The 16,889-nt window shown below is 40.9% G+C and overlaps 1 protein-coding gene across 3 annotated transcripts; it reads right to left on the reverse strand.

Annotated features, from left to right (window-relative positions):
* Positions 1-12,820: 12,820 nt before the first annotated feature.
* LOC125190900 (probable leucine-rich repeat receptor-like protein kinase At2g33170) lies at positions 12,821-16,889 on the reverse strand. Of its 3 annotated transcripts, XM_048088322.1 has the most exons (8): positions 16,783-16,889; positions 16,007-16,188; positions 15,769-15,912; positions 15,190-15,405; positions 14,980-15,123; positions 14,428-14,574; positions 14,198-14,338; positions 12,821-13,500 (listed from the first exon to the last, which is right to left on the reverse strand). In XM_048088322.1, exons 4-8 carry the CDS (start codon positions 15,305-15,307, stop codon positions 13,007-13,009), a joined length of 1,044 nt encoding a protein of 347 aa, XP_047944279.1. In that variant the 5' UTR covers positions 15,308-15,405; positions 15,769-15,912; positions 16,007-16,188; positions 16,783-16,889; the 3' UTR covers positions 12,821-13,006. The 3 variants fall into 3 exon arrangements, with proteins under 3 accessions (XP_047944279.1, XP_047944278.1, XP_047944277.1); XM_048088321.1 differs by lacking the exon at positions 16,783-16,889 and having other exon boundaries at positions 16,007-16,648; XM_048088320.1 differs by lacking the exons at positions 14,980-15,123; positions 15,190-15,405; positions 16,783-16,889 and having other exon boundaries at positions 16,007-16,648.

Genomic DNA, 16,889 nt, shown 5'->3' on the forward strand with positions numbered 1-16,889 from the left:
ATGAAAGCTCACCTTACACGTCGCACAACTAAGCAACAAGGGTTAGGTGGATGTCAATAACCCTCCGGATGGTGTCTTCGTACTTGGAGAGTTTTGATTTGGCTTTTTGATACGCTCGGATTTTGCAATATTTTAAGGCCATTATTTGGTCCGTTTTTTATGTCAAAATCACATTACATGTCCATTACTTGCATATTTTTATCTATTTTGGTATTTTGACGTGTATTGTGAGAAATGTGCATAATTGAGCCGATTAAGGGAGCCATAACGCAAAGTCTGGAAATCTGGAGTCAGACGGCGACCGATGACCGCCGCGAAGTTGTACGGTGACCGCCGGCGCCTGGCAGTCAGAACAGTGCAGCGGTCCGTCTCGGAAAATTACACTTGGAAGAGAGTCTCAACCGGCGACCGCCGGAAGTCGTGCGGCGGTCCGCCGCCGAAGGAACAGAGACTCGGACTCCAACGCGGCGACCGCCGGCCAAGGTGCGGCGGCCCGCCGGAGAAAGGCGTCGAATCCGAATTGCCCTAGATCTGCCCCAAGATCTACCATACTTTGAAGATCTTTTCCCTCTACAATGAGGATTGGCTTTCCCCTATAAATAAGACCTCAAACTTCATCAAATTAGAGAGCTTCTACTTGCAAAATAATTCATAGAGATCAGAAGCTAGAGTACTTCAATTATTGGAGAAGGATTTAAAGAACATCAAGAACAACAAGGATTCAACCTACGGGTTTTATTTGCTTTAGTTTTATGTTCAAATTGGTTTCCCTTCAATCTATGTGTTTAGCTTATTCCATTATGTGTAACTAAACTCATAGGATTCTAGGGATGTGTTAGTAACGACTTTGGTTATACAATTCTTTTTTCTATTTAATATCCGTTTTGTTTTTACTTTGTTTCTTCCCTAAGTTAATCTTGATGCTTCATGATTGAGTGACACAATCGTGCATGATTTAATATAACTTGCTTCATAACTGTGAGAGAGTTCTAGCGAGTTAGGTCCACTTAGTAGACGCTACAATTAGCTTCCCTTAAAACGACATTGTTAATTGAGAGTGAGGACTTTTCAAGGGTCTTAGGAGCTTTTTGAAGTTACGTGTTAGGATTGACAACCCTAATCTTGTAATCAACGTTTGTATCGCATGAGCATAAGCTAGGCGACTCATCCTATCAAAGTAGTAATTGTACTAGGGTATTGTAGTTTGTAATTTGTATAACCATAACTGTGAACGCACATCCCTGATGTGGTTGCCGCTGTTATGGATTTCTTTGCGGGTTTCCCAATCCCAAGAGGTATTGCAACAACTTTGATTGTCCTGGTTCCAAAAAAGGAAAATCTGTCAAAGTGGTCTGAGTTTAGACCAATTATCTTGTGCAATGTGATGAACAAGATTATCTCCAAGCTGCTTACCGCAAGGCTGGCTCCCATCCTTCCCTTGATCGTTGCTCCTAAACAGAGTGGATTCATTCAAGGGCGGTTGTTAAGTGATAATGTACTTCTGGCCAAAGAATTGTTCCATGAAATCTGGAAAGGAGTAGTGTCCCCAAACATGGTTTTAAAGCTTGACATGGAGAAGGCGTATGATAGAGTTCAATGGCCATTTTTGCTTAAAACCGTAAAAATGATGGGCTTTTCGGACCGATGGGTAAGATTTATTGAAAACTGCATTTCTCCTTGCTGGTTTTCGGTTCTTATTAACGGGAGTGTGGCTGGATTTTTCAAATCCACACGAGGCCTTAGGCAAGGGGACCCCATTTCTCCTTCACTTTTTGTCTTGGCAGCTGATTATTTGTCGAGGCTGCTTGACCGCCTCATTTTGGGGCGTAAGGAGATATTGTATCGCACGACAAGGTATACTATGGGGATTTCTCACTTGGCATATGCAGATGATATTATTATTTTCTCGCAGGCACAAAGCTCAACTATTTTGGAGATAAAAGATTGTTTACTCCACTACATGGAGGTCTCGGGGCAGAAAGTAAATGTGGGAAAAAGCTGATTTTATCTTGATAAGAAACACCTTGCCTGGGCAAGTGAAGTAAAAGAGGTGAGTGGTTTTCAACAGGGGTGTCTCCCGTTTCTTTATCTTGGAGTCCCAATCTTTCGGGGACCGAAAAAGACAAGTTTGTTTATGTTTATTCGGGATAAAATTTCAGCTAGAATTCATAGTTGGAGCCATAGGCACTTGTCGTTTGGGGGTCGTCTCACTCTGATAAGGAGTGTCCTTGGGGCTCTCCCAATACATATTTTTCAGGTGCTGGACCCTACAAAGGGGGCGGTGAAGCAGATAGAGCAAGTGATGGCTCGCTTCTTGTGGGGGTCTTGCTATTCTATGAAGAAGACTTATTGGATTAAATGGCAGAGAGTGTGTCTTCCTACTGATGAGGGAGGATCGGGGATTAGAAGCTTGGCTGACTCGATAGAGGCTTTTAGCCTCAAGTTGTGGTGGCGGTTTAGAGAGCAGAATTCCTTGTGGGCTCAGTATTTGTTCCAGAAGTATTGCTCATTCTCTTTTCCCTTGGTGATATATAGATCAAACAGGTTCAGTCCTATGTGGAGAAGGCTATTCAAAGTTGGAGACATTTGTCGCGAACAGGTTCGGTGGGTTTTAGGGAATGGCAACATCAGTTTCTGGTACGATTCCTGGGTCCTAAATCTGCCCCTTGTAAGATTGTGCAGTTCAACCCCTTCCAGTCCCTCTTTGAAAGTAAATGAGTTATGGGTAGGAGATCAGTGGGATGAGATAAGGGTAAGGCTCCTATTTGAGGAAGAGGGTCTTACGGAGGAGATTGCTGATAGGATCCTGCAAACACCCTTTGATAGAGGATCTAGAGATAGGGGCCGATGGAAGCTCTCTAGTAATGGTGATTTCTTTACATCTTCGGCATGGAATTTGGTACGGAAAAGAGCAGGAAAGCGGCTGATTTATGAGATGATTTGGGGTAAAAGCATGGGCCTTTCTATATCGATGTTCATGTGGCGCCTCTTGGCAAATCGCATCCCGGTGGATACAAAGATGCAGTGGAGAGGAATCTCACTAGCATCAATGTGCAGATGCTGTGTAAAGCCACAAGTGGAGTCAAGATTACATCTTTTCGTTAACGGAGACGTGGCTAGGAGAGTGTGGAAACATTTTGCTAGGTGGTTCCCTCAGATCCCGCCGTTTGAAGGCATGGGGGAGAACATTGAGGTAAGATTTAGGTTTATGCCTTGTTTGATTTTTTGGTTTATCTGGTTGGAGAGAAATGAAAATGTTTATAGGGAAAAAATCTTTGATGTTGAGAATGTAATTAGGAGAGTTAATTCCCAGTTGAGAAATCTGGTTTTGGCTAAGGTGTTAGGTCAGGATCAGTGGGAGGGTTGCTTCCCATAGCTGGATGTGATGCTTGGAGAGGTTAGTAGAGGCTGTAGAAGGGCAGTGGTGAGGATCCTTTGGCGCCCTCCGGATGAGGAGTGGTTGAAGCTCAATGTGGATGGGGCTTTTTCGCACTCATTACATAGGGCTGGGGGTGGGAGTGTTCTGCGTGACTGGGAGGGAGTCATTCTTGCTGCTTTTTCTGCAGGTGTGGAAGGGAATTCGGGCTTGGAGGCTGAGGTTGCGGCGCTTCTGCTTGGTGTGTCTTTGGCTGCACAGCTAGGGAGGAAATTATGGATCGAGGCTGATGCGGAAAGGGTGGTGCATTGGCTGGCTTCTGACCAGCTCGGTCCAGCAGAAGTCTGTATTAACATGTTAAGGATTAGGAATAATTTGTGTGGTGTAGAGTGGAAAGTTTCTCATATATACAAGGAAGGCAACAAGGCAGCGGATTTTCTTGCTGGGGTCGGGATGCAGTCTGGAGAACAGGTCTTTTATTTGGGATCCTCGGTGCTAGCGCGGGTCAAGGCATTGTGTAGATTGGAGCAGCTGGGCATGCCGAACTTCCGATTTTGATTGAGGCTTTTTTTGCTTTTCCTATAAGTTTGATAGTTTTTGTTTTACGTTCCTGATTTAGTTATGGTTTTAGTTGATGCTTCTTTTCGACAATCCACTTTTCGGATAGTCTTAGTGTATGACTTTTCGGTTTGATGATATATAGGGGATGAGGGTCCTACTCAACCCTCCACCGTGAAAGTGTTTGAGTAAAAAAGAAAAAAAAAAAAAAAAAAAAAAAAAAACTGTGAACGCACATCCCTGGAATTCCCTTATCTCTATCGTTTATCTCCGTGTTTTAATTGCATCTAGTTGTTATTTTCTTTCTATTGTTTTTAGTTTTCAAAAAGTTTTCAAAATCTTTCGTTCTTCCAGATAGTAATTGAGTCTTAGTAGAAGATAGATACTTTGTGTTTGCCTTACCCATGTTCGATATCCGGTACTGACATTTGGCTATACTATTTCTATTCTGTATACTTGCAGGTATTAATAGTACTAAAAAATAGTGCATCAAGTTTTTGGCGCCGTTGCCGGGGAAGACAATTCACTTTGTAGTGATATCTTCAAACGGACAATTTTTCTACTTTGGATTTTACTGCTTCAATTTTTATTTTTATTTTTAGTTTTATTTTCGTTTTTATTTTTATTTTTAATTTTATTTTTAATTTTATTTTTATTTTTATTTTTATTTTTCTTTTTTTTTAGTTTCTGCAGGTTGTGCAAATTTGCGTATCTTGTGGAGAAAATAAGATGGCGGAGCCTACCAACCACGATCTTATCGTCGCTCTCCGAAAGGAGGTGGAAGAGATGCGAGAAGAGAGAGCTCGGGCAAAAGCTGAAAAAGAAAAATAAGCAAGGGAGGTAGTTCCTGTCGTGAATATGTTTAGTCATGGTAACATTGTGGACATTCCTGCAGGTCCGCAGATAGAGACGAACAACTTCAAGTTGGGAATACCCTTAATCAATAGGGTTGAACAAAATGCCTTCCCAGGAAGAGACACCGAGAACGCAAATCGACATCTCACTAAGTTCGTGGAAATAGCTAATACAATCAAAATCAATGGTGTTGATGATGATATTGTGAGGGTAAGACTTTTTCCCTTTTCCTTAACAGATGCTGCTAAGAATGGTATGATTGTCTGCCTGTAGATAAAACCACAAATTGGAAGGATCTAGTGGTCCTCTTCCTCGACAAGTACTACCCGCCTGGCACCATCCTAAAGCGTAAGTGTGAGATCATTTAATTCGTGAAAGGATCCGATGAGCCTCTATATGAAGCTTTCGCACGTTTCAAAGCTCTTCTCCGCAAATGCCCGAACCATGGTTTTGGAATAGACCATCAGGTAGGAATCCTTTATAATGGGTTTAATGAAAAATTCCCTAGTTTGTTGGATTCAGGGGCGAATGGGGGATTCTTGAGGAAATGAGGAGTTGCTGCTATGGAGGTGATAGAGGAATTAGCTACCAACAGTCGGGGTTTGTCACGCCCGCATTTTTTAAGGATAGAAAACACGGAGAATCACGACCAGGGGAGGGTTAAAGAAGCGGGGAAGAAAAGGGGAAACACCAAAACTCGGCCAAAGCTCGATATAATAGAAAAAACTCGAATAAAAATCAGAGTATCTCAATAATCAACAACTCAAAAGAATATTATATCCACAATACAAGAACTCAAAAGAAACAACATTCAGCGGAAGCATTCGAGAGTAGAATGATGTCATGTATGAAAACACAACATATTCCGCAAACATCTTCTTCACTTTTATGCTCAACACCCACTGCGCTCGTCATAGCTCAACCTGCACATTTTTTTAAAAAATAAATGCAGGGCGGAGTACTTGATGCACTCAGTGGACTCATGCCGAAAACATTTTTATAAAAATTATTTATCATGCCATTAACGAGTGACCTCGGGGTTTTAACTTTGAAAGGGCCCGAGTCACTAAAACATTTCACCAACATCATCATCACCATCAACCTCAACATCATCAACATCACCATATCATATTTGAACTACATGACAAGGAATGTGGCCACATTCCAAGTCACTAGACCGGCCAACTCAAAGAGATAGCGCACGATCTACTAGGTGTACACCAGCCTGAGTAGGAACTCACTACCTAGTCAGACCCGAATTCGATTAACCGTACATGGCAAAAGCCACTTCAGATAGGTCCCACAGCATCACAAAAAAAATATGGCATGACAAACATATCTCCCATCATTTAAAATATAACATGCTTAGGACATAGTCCTTATTTAAAAAGAAAGCCCACCTCGTTCGCTTAAATCCTCAAACGTCTTTCGATTCCGTTCTCAAATAGCATGCAAAATCATCCCCCTTATGAAAGAACATAATATGCTAAAAATTAGACTTTAAGATAAATAAATTTAATTTAAACAAAGCATGCATGTATAAATCTTACCCTTCAATCTCTCTTAGGAATTTATAAAATTTTCTGTGACTCTAACGCATCGTATTCATCCTTCTCTTTCATTTATTTTGAGGTCACCAGAGATGTCGCAGCGACGTTGGCCAGCCATTCGAGCTCCCAAAATTTTACTCCTCTGGCCTCTTTTGTTTTTCTCATCATTGTATCTTTTCCAAGAAATCAAGTAGTATAACCCAACTTTAAATGTTCTATTCCCATCTAATTTTTCTCATGAGGCCAACGTCCTTAACTTTCTCACTTAATAAGCCAACTGACAACTTCCAGCTACCTAAACAGAACCATAAGCCCACCATCGCATTGCTCTCGTTTTCTCCCTCTTCTCTCTCTATTCTAAATTTTCATTTCTCATCCTATCTGTCATCTATCTACTTCCTCAAAAATGAAAGATCCCCAAAACAGAGCACAATCTCATATCTCTGTCACTGGCTACTGTCTCCAATCCGAACTCCGTCGGCGAGCTCGACGGCTCACCTCCACCTCCGCCGATCTTCTTCCTTTATTATTCTCGACCAACAGGCTTGTTGCCATCGTCATCGCCGTGAAACTCCAGCACCGCCATTGCATGTTCCTCCACAACTCGCCGGTGTGCAAGCCGTCGCCGCACTATCATCTCCAGTCCGGTCTCACATCGCTCCACCAGATTTCGCCTACAAATCGAAAATCCTAATTTGTCTCTCACTGTTCCTCTGCATCAAAATCCACCGATGTTAATCGTTCTGCGCACCGTTGTTGCCGATGTATCGGTCGGTCAGCCGCTGCTGATCAAAACGCCACCACCGCAGACTGCCGAAATCTTCTTCTCTTTCGTAGATCTACTGTTCTCTGCCTTCCCCCTCGCGATTTATGTGTTGTCGATCGTGATGCCAGACTGAAGCCGCCGCCGTCGTCGCGGTCAGCCCCTGCTTCTCGTCAATGTCTCCCTTGCCGCCACTGCCGACGCGGCTGCTGGCAACTGTCATCGGTTATCTTCAAAATTTGGGATTGAAAAAGATGTTAAAATTTGTGGAAAAGTTGAGAAATTGAGGGTGGCTTGTGATTTTGAATGACAGCTGCCGAATGTGGGATCATGTATATGTAGGAAAATTCTCGGATTGTTGTTGAGAATACTTGGAACGATTTTCCTCTTTTTCAGTTGTGGAGAGCTGCAGTTCATCCCCATATTTAGTGCAACAGAAATTTGGGCTTGGTTAATAAATTCTCATGGAATAATTAGGCTTCAAAATAAAGAATAAAAATATGTTTTGGGCTCTTAATAAATGGCTTCAAATAATCTAGTAAAAGAATAATAGTTAAAGTCCAAATTTGTAAAATCCTTCTCTCGACAAAAGAAACAAAGGCTAAAAATTTCTAGGTACACAAATGTCGTCCTTTCAAGAACAACTAAAAAAGGTAGAAAAAGTTGGAGTGTTACAATCTACCTATCTAAACAAAAATTTCGTCCTTTCAAGAACAACTAAAAATTTGGGCTTGGTTAATAAATTCTCATGGAATAATTAGGCTTCAAAATAAAGAATAAAAATATGTTTTAGGTACTTCTCCTTCATCCTTTCCTGAAATTTTCATGTTGATTTCCAAGTCTGGTTCTAACAAGAAACTATTTCTCTCCTTTTCCATGTATAGGATCATGTTTTGTAACTAGACCAAGTAGTCTAACTCTCGGGAACAATTTTTTATAAAGATCAACTCCAAAATCTCAATTAAAATCCAAATAAGTAATGCCACAAGAAATGAGTCCAATTCTTTTTTTTTTTTTAAGTCAACAGCAGCAACTTCTTCTCTACTCCCCCATTCGTAATTCTCTCCTTCTTCAAAATTTGTTCTTACAACAACTTCTAACTCTCCATTCTCTTCTCCATCTCCCCTCCGTTCTCTACTCTCTCAAAAAAAAAGATCCCCAAAATTAATTTTCTTTCGTCTTCTTCTCAACTGGAACAAAAATCTGTCACAGCGTCGTCGCTCATCTCTCACTTTCGAGTTGTGGCCGGCCATGTCGTCGCTGGTGCCGACATCGGCCGACATTCGCGCTCCAGTCCTCCTCTTCAACTTCCTCTACCTAATTTTAATTTCATAGAAGTTCAACTCCCTCTCTTCTCTACCGCGCAGCCACCTGCCGCCGTCCATCCCAGTCTCTCCGTCGCCGCTGCCTCCAAGCTCGAGTCACGGCTTGACTGGATTTATCCACCGCCGTCCAAAACTGAATCGCGACGAGTGTCAGTTTCTGGCTGAGCCGGGACCAGTCCACCATCGACCTCTCGTTCGAGTCACCACCAGCCGCTGATGGAGTCACCCTGCCATCGCGATCAGCCCCCCCCCCCCCCCTGCTGCCCGTTGCTGCTGCTCTTTCTCTTTTCATTTGTATCATAGCCTCGGCTTTTATTCATAATTCCAAAATATGGGTGCGGGCTCCGTTGCTCTTGGTCGTAGAGCTCCTTTTCCATTTTTCTTGCGCTGGTTCTTATAAATATATTTATAATTTTTATGCTTCAGTCATGGGAGTGGTGGTGCATGCACGCCATCCTTTTCTCGATCGTCTCTCACACTTGTTACTTCTATTTCGCACTCGAGTAGTTCTCCCTCAGTTTAGTTTCTATTCCAAAATCAGAGAATCCCAACCGTGTCTCCCTTTCCTAGCTCTCTCTCATCCTCTCCCATTTCGACCTTTCTCGTAGCATAAAAATGTTGTTGGGTATATTTAAAATTCCTTCACATTTCTTCTTTTTTGAGACTCATTGATACGAGCATATTCCTAATATCCCCATATCTTTATTAATTAGTATAGTGATTTTCCATATCTTTCTTACTACCTCCGTCCCAGAGAAGTTGGCACACTTTCCTTTTTAGTTTGTCCCACAAAAGATGTCACATTTTCCTTTTTGGAAAAAGTTCTCTCTCATATGAATATAAAAATTATATTTTCTCTCTTCATTTAACACACAAAATAAAACCTCCTAAAATCCCGTGCCATTTTCAAAGTGTGCCAACTTCTCTGGGATGGAGGGAGTATATAATTAGAATATTTATTTCTTGATCATTAAGTTTAGGTTATTCCTAGTATAAATAGGAGCCTCTGTTATCTTTTGAATTATTCATTGAAGAAATATAATTTATCTTTTATCGTCTTTTACTTTCCTCTGTAATTTACATAATCAAAATCCTTAGTTGAACGATAGTTGGCTGCTCGACGGGAATCTTCCCGCGAACGAACCAATATCTTCTCTGCGATCTCTCGCAGTTATCCCTCGATACGAGTCCCCTCGTATCAACTGGTGCTTTCATCCAGTCCTCAACCTCTCTGTCTCTATTTACCACCGTCAATCATCTTCATCCTTCATCCATGAATTCCTACAACTACGCCGACTATCACCATCGCCAATTTGACAGACAGTTCCCCTTGCCGCTTCCCATGCCGAGCCCCACATCGTGTTGGTACCCCCAGAGACAAGACGTGCAATTTGGGTACTCCTATCCAGATATGGCGGCTGTCTCAAATCTAGAGACTCGGCTTGACAACACAGATCGGTTCGTTGAAGTACTTCGACCTCCAGCACAGCCGCAACCGGATCCAGACCCCGCATATAATCACTCGCACTATTCTGGTGCAACGATGACAACTACTCCACACTACCCATGGACGCAGCCCTACCAGTACAACCTACCGACCATCGACTACTACCAACCATTGTCGTTATATCGGCAACCTCTCGATCCCCCAGTTTGGCAAGATCATTCAACGATCAATGATATCGGCCATACGGAGCCTCTCGGCATGCCACGTGATCCGGTGACGCAGGAGTTGGAACCGAACCTATCGTTGGCTGCCTTGGTTTCACAGCTTGAGCGCTTGAGCGCAGATGTCGAGCAATTGGTGTCACGGATGGATGCAAATGAACGTCTCTTAGGCGATCCATACGGACAGTCGCCGGGCGATCCACACGCTGCGAGGAGCCCGCACAGCCGCCCCGCTTCCCACTGCAGTTGCTGTCCTGCCCTTAAATCTGCCCCCACCAGCTCCTCCGTGCAGCTCCGACATCAATGGAGATGAGGGCGAATTGTTAGACGATGACCCGCCCCCACTAGCCGTGATCTCCCAGCCCGGTGACCCCAGTACCAGTCCAACATTGGTCCCTCATGTTGTACTTGTTGTTGTCCCCAGTTTAATAAACATGGAGATTTCAGAGAGTGTGAAATGCGACTGCTCTAGTTCTTCTTCCGGCAAGAGAATAGCTATGGAGGAATTTCACAATTCGGATGATATAAGTTTTAATGATGGAGTAAATCCAAATCATGGTGAGGATGCGTCTTTCAATTCATTTTGTTATTCAGCGCTCGACGCCGATGCTAGGTTAATCCCTCCTCGCACCAATCAGTTTGGTATGCCTGGAATGGAGGACATAGAGCGCGATCCAATAATACTTGCGCGCGAGGATGCGCAGTCGATGAACCTTACTGAAGCGAAAGTCAATCTGATAGCGACCATTGCTAAATTTGAGACACCTTTAGATGCCGCGGATCGCCACGTCGACAATCTCCAACCTGATCCTGATCCACCGTACGACCTTCATGAGTATGACTTGACGGAATTGGCCTTGTTTTCGAGGGAGGATCTATTAACTGATGATGTTAAAGACTTCAGCCTTGATATTTCGTTGGAAATCTCAGGAGTTACTGATGTTGAAGATTCCAAGATCAACAAGGAGGAGCATGGTGACCTTCGGGAGGATGCTGCTGATGACCTACCTGGGGTGGATATCCAAAATTGAATTGGGTAACTTCATTGGCTCAGACGAGCAGATAGACGTTGATGTTTTTGATACAGCAAGTGACTATGTCAAATTGAGGAAGTCTATTTTAGATTTCCAGACTTTCAGGAAGCTATTTTCATATTTGAAATTAACTTTCTGCTGTTATGCACTTCATGGTGTTGCTGGAGCTTATGCTAAACGTATATTTGTGGAAGAGCTGGGTGCAAAGGAAAGCTCCTTGCTTAATTGTGCTCCCAAAGAAGATTTTGGCAAAAGACATCTGATATATGTAAGGGAACTAGTGGCTCGTGTGGGGTTGAGCAAGTCAGACAACAATCCGGACCTGCCAGAGTTTGGGGCGGCAGCAGATGGAGATGTTGACCACAATATGGATTTCGGAAAAGGGTTCTTTGTCTCCCCATCTGATTTTGTTGCTATTATAGTTGCATATGTTGTTCATGCTATATCCTATTTTCTCGGTGGACTTAAAGGAGTTGCACAGAGCATGCCCACATCAGCGGCTCTTGATGTCGTAGCTAAGAACACGAATCTGATATTTTTTGAGATGCCAACTGGATGGAAATTCTTTGGCATGACTACATACTGGGAGCCGGAACTTGCTCTTGCTCTTAGAATATCAATGGATGAGGAGATAGCTTTAGAGGCTTCAATTAAGCAAAACCGTCAAGAGTCTGCTCTTAAGTTATTAGATTTGCTCTTATGTGATGATATGGTGTCTGAGGATGATGATTCTGATGAATCTAATGAGTGCAACAAAGGGACTCCTAAGAAGGCAAAGGGAAATGGTAATGAGGAGATTTTGTTGCATAGATCAGGCAAAGAATCAATTATGAAGAATAAGAAAAAGAATCAGGATAAAGATGGGGTAGCTGGAAGGAAAGTTGCAGATGCACAAGAGAAGGTGATAGAAGGTAGTGGCATCGTGGTGAATGGGAGGACTAGAACCATTTCTTCTCTTATATACACATTTTTGAAGATGATGTGCAGGACTATGACAATTTCTCCAACAAATGTGGCCATTTTGGGAGTGTTTAAGGGGTTGATGAGTTGCCTAAGTGAGAAATTCGAGCACACGAAATATGGATTTAGAGATGTAATTTTACTGGGTCATGGTCAGAGAATGAAGATTGATGAGCGTAAGGAGTTTTATGTTGTGTTTCTTGATAGCCGAATTTCGGAGCCGAGATGCCTCATTGCTCATTGGTTTCCACCTTGAAGACAAGGTGAATTTTAACCGTGGGGGAGTTGATACGAGCATATTCATAATAGGGAAATTGGTCTCTAAAACCATGAACTTTGCTTAAAATTTGGTATTTCCCATGAACTTTGAAATTGGTATATAATATCACGAACTTTGCATTTTGTTTGGTATTTCCCACGGCATGTTTATTGCTATATTTGACTAACTTACGAGGCTTTTTTATCATACTTGACACAATTAAATCAACGTAGTTTTCAACGTGACTTTTTATGCTACGTGTTATGAACTTAAAAAGTGGTTTCAAATATTATAAAACATATCAAGGTTGCCTATATTAAATAAGATTTTGATGAAAATATCTTATTTGAGTGAGTTTGGGAAATACCAAACAAAATGCAAAGTTTGTGATATTATATACCAATTTCAAAGTTCATGGGAAATACCAAATTTTAGGCAAAGTTCATGATTTTAGAGACCAATTTCCCTTCATAATATCCCCATATCTTTATTAATTAGTATAGTGATTTTCCATATCTTTCTTATATAATTAGAATATCTATTTCTTGATCATTAAGTTTAGGTTATTCCTAGTATAAATAGGAGCTCTGTTATCTTTTGAATTATTCATTGAAGAAATATAATTTATCTTTTATCGTCTTTTACTTTTCTCTGCAATTTACATTATCAAAATCCTTAGTTGAACGATAGTTGGCTGCTCGACGGGAATCTTCCCGCGAACGAACCAATATCTTCTCTGCGATCTCTCGCAGTTATCCCTCGATACGAGTCCCCTCGTATCAGGAAACTTACCTCGTATTTCATTATCACCAATGTCGAGGTCCCACAGACGATGGCAATTAACTAAGGTTTGGGGCAGTGTTCCATTCAATCTGTTTCCATTCAGATTAATTGGAAGACTGCAACCCTTTGTAAATGTTGATTGGATGAGACCACTAAGTTTATTTGCATTCAAATAAAGGATTAACAGAGATGTGCTCATGTTTCCAAGACAATCTGGGACTGCTCCTTCCAAACTATTGTTTGACAAATAGAGGATTTTGAGGGATCTCAAGTTGCAAATGGATGCTGGAATCTTTCCATTCAAGTTGTGGGAATGTAGTGCGAAATTAATCAGCCTTGATTCATTAACAGAGGTGGATGGTATTGGACCTGTAAGTTTACTATGTTTGTTAAGTCTCAGTTTTGAGAAATATGTAAATCTATGGTTCTCACAGAATCATGATTGATACACAAAGATGAGTATATTTGTACCAAGATTGAGCACAGTTTATCCAAAATGACTATTGTTGGGTCTCGGTGGCTTACACCCGAACTCCACATTAGTATGATATTATCCGCTTTGGGCAAAGCCCTCACGGTTTTGCTCTTGGAGTACTCCCCAAAAGGCCTCATACTAATGAAGTTGGGATAGCCCATTTATACACTTGCAACTCGACCACCAGTCCAAGACCACATGTGTGCCTCATGTTACAGGTCAACCGGTCACCACTGGTCTTGGTCGAGCTCACGCAGAGACATTGGAGAACTTGCAAGCGCAACCACCGAACCCCGAGCCACACAGGCCCAGCCCTGAACCAGGGCTCTGATACCACTGTTGGGTCTCGGTGGCGCACACCCGAACTCCACATTAGTATGATATTGTCCGCTTTGGGCAAAGCACTCACGGTTTTGCTCTTGGGGTACTCCCCAAAAGGCCTCACACTAATGGAATTGGGATAGCCTATTTATACACTTGCAACTCTTGTTCATTCTCCAACGTGGGAATTGTTTGCCTCACAACTATTATTTCCACATTTCTTGCATTATTTTATGAAAAAGCAAACTGAGATAGGAAATCATATCATACCGCTTAGATTATTTTCGTAAATCCACATATTTTGAATGGTTGTGTTACCAATTTCTCTCGGCAGTGATCCACTAAGTCGATTGCTTCCAATGTTCAAATCCAATAAATTATTGAGAAGAAATATTTCATTTGGAATTTCACCTGTGAGATTACAAATCATCCAAACATAAATTTCTTTTGGAATGAATTAAAACATGTTACTCAACATTAGGAAAGAGAAAGTATCATACCGCTTAATTCATTACTAGAAAGCAATAAATAAGACAGGGATGTCATGTTCCCCATTTCCTTTGGTATTGATCCATTGACCAGAAAGTTGTAATTCAATTGGAGCTCCCACAAATTAACAAGACGACCCAACTCTTTTGGTATAGGACCTGCAATAAATTTACATCTTGTAAGATCAATGTAGTTATCAAATACTACCTCCGTGAGTCACATTTTGTCATTTTAGTCCGTCCCAATAATAAGAGTCACATTTAACTTTTTTCATAATTGGTAAGGAGACCCCACATTCCACCAACCAATTCAACTCACATTTTATTATAAAACTATTATATATAAGTGAGACTCATAGTTTACTAACTCATTCAACTCATTTTTTTTACATTTCTTAAAATCCGTGCCCACAATAAATGTGACCCTAATGTGGGACGGCGGCAGTAACAATGACATGTGATGTAGACGAATCATTCATGTTGAAAAAAAATTGATCTTCACAAATTTCAGTAGCGATAAACGCAATGAAATTTGATGGAACAGAGGAAGGGTTGGAATTGTACCACTTAAAGCATTATTGTGAAGGTATATACCAATCATGGCTGTCAAGTTCCCAAGTTCTCTTGGCACTGAACCATTAATTTTGTTGCAACACATGCTCAATCGCTCGAAATTAGTAAGAAGACCGATCTCTTTTGGAATTTCACCTATAGATTATGATAGAAATCATAAACTTTGCTCAAATTAAGCATCAACAAGTGATATGCTCATACCAATTAGATTATTTTCTTCAAGGCCTATTCTACGAAGGGATGTCATGTTTCCGGTATCTCTTGATAACGATCCACTCAAATGATTCGATGCAAGGTCACAATACTCCAACGAAGTCATGCTCTAAATAGTTACAGGTATAGGGCCTGAAAACTCATTGAAACCCATGCCCAATCCTTGTAACTTTGTAAGATGACCAATCTCTTTTGGAATATTACCTGTTAATTTGTAAAGTTGTCGGAAATTAAAACGCAGTCATATACTCCCTCCGTCCTGGCCTAAGCAGACACATTTCTATTTTGGCACAAAAATTTAGGTAATGGTGTTTTAGTGAATTAAAATATTAATAGTAAAGTAAGAGAGAGGATAAAGTAGAAGAGATAATAGAATAAAGTAGGAGAGAAAAATGAGTTGATTGTTGCCAAAAAGAGGAAATACGTCTCACTTAGGCTGAGACGGAAGGGGTATATAACTGTCCGAGTATAAATATAATTTGAAAAAGAAAACAAAAATTAGATGTAGAATATAATTAGACTAGCTAAACTTTTAACTAGTAAACTAAGAGCATGAGAAAATCTTACCGCTCAACTTGTTGGTCCTAAGGTCCAATGATTGAAGCATTGGCAAGTTCGCAATTTTTCTTGGCACGTGTCCGACAAAGTTGTTGATGCTCAGATCCAAACTTCCTAAATTAGTAAGAGTAGCGATCTCTTTTGGAATATTACCTGCGAGTAAATTACACCAAATAAATATCCAATTATATATGAGTTTGTACATATGTAATATGGAAGTCTTGAGATCATGAAGATAAGATCTTACCAATTAAATTGTTGGAACTCAAATATAACTCTTGAAGCAATGTCAAGTTCCCAATTTGTGTTGGCACGCGTCCACTAAAATTGTTGCTTGTTAAAGAAACATACTCAAGTTGTGAACACTGCTCCAAACTCGATGGTATTTCCCCAAACAACTTGTTGTAAGAAATATGAAGTCTCTTGAGCCTATGAAGATTGTCTTTGCACATATCAATTGATAGGCTACTAGACAAACTATTATTCCTCAATTTCAAAACTTCTAAACTTGACATGTTGAAAATAGATGAAGGAATAGGATCACGAAAAGAGTTCTCGCTCAAATCTAAAGAAACAAGAAAAAAAAGATTTCCGATTTCAGGTGGGATGGTTCCGACAAGGCCCATGGAAGATATATTCAACTGAGTCACCCTGTGATAGCGAGAATCACAAGTAACTCCGATCCAACTACAGATATTGCTTCCAGAGCTCCAATTTTTGGTTAATATATTATGGGGATCAAAAGATATTTGAGATTTGAAGGCAAGAAGTGAAGAACGATCAGTATTGATATCTGATTTGGCTGAGCTATAATCAATCAGCCATTGAAGAAGTAAGAGTGATGTAATAAGAAGGTAGAGATGGGAAGATCTATCCATTAGGCTTGATTTTCAAAGTGTTAATAGTGAACCAAGACAAGATTTAAGATACCTCTCTATATGGACACCAAACGTGTGTTATCCTTTTTCTTTGTTGGTAGCCTTGATTCGCTTTTGAAAAAAAAGTTATAGTAAATTTATTTACCTTAAATTGTTAATGAAATAATCCTAGCCCTCCATCTTCATCAAACGGCCGAGATTTAGTCTAGATTTTGGTACGTGGATATTGTCTCACCTAATGCAACCTTATTT

This window comes from Salvia hispanica, chromosome 5 (genome assembly GCF_023119035.1).
Source record: "Salvia hispanica cultivar TCC Black 2014 chromosome 5, UniMelb_Shisp_WGS_1.0, whole genome shotgun sequence".
Taxonomy (NCBI): domain Eukaryota; kingdom Viridiplantae; phylum Streptophyta; class Magnoliopsida; order Lamiales; family Lamiaceae; genus Salvia; species Salvia hispanica.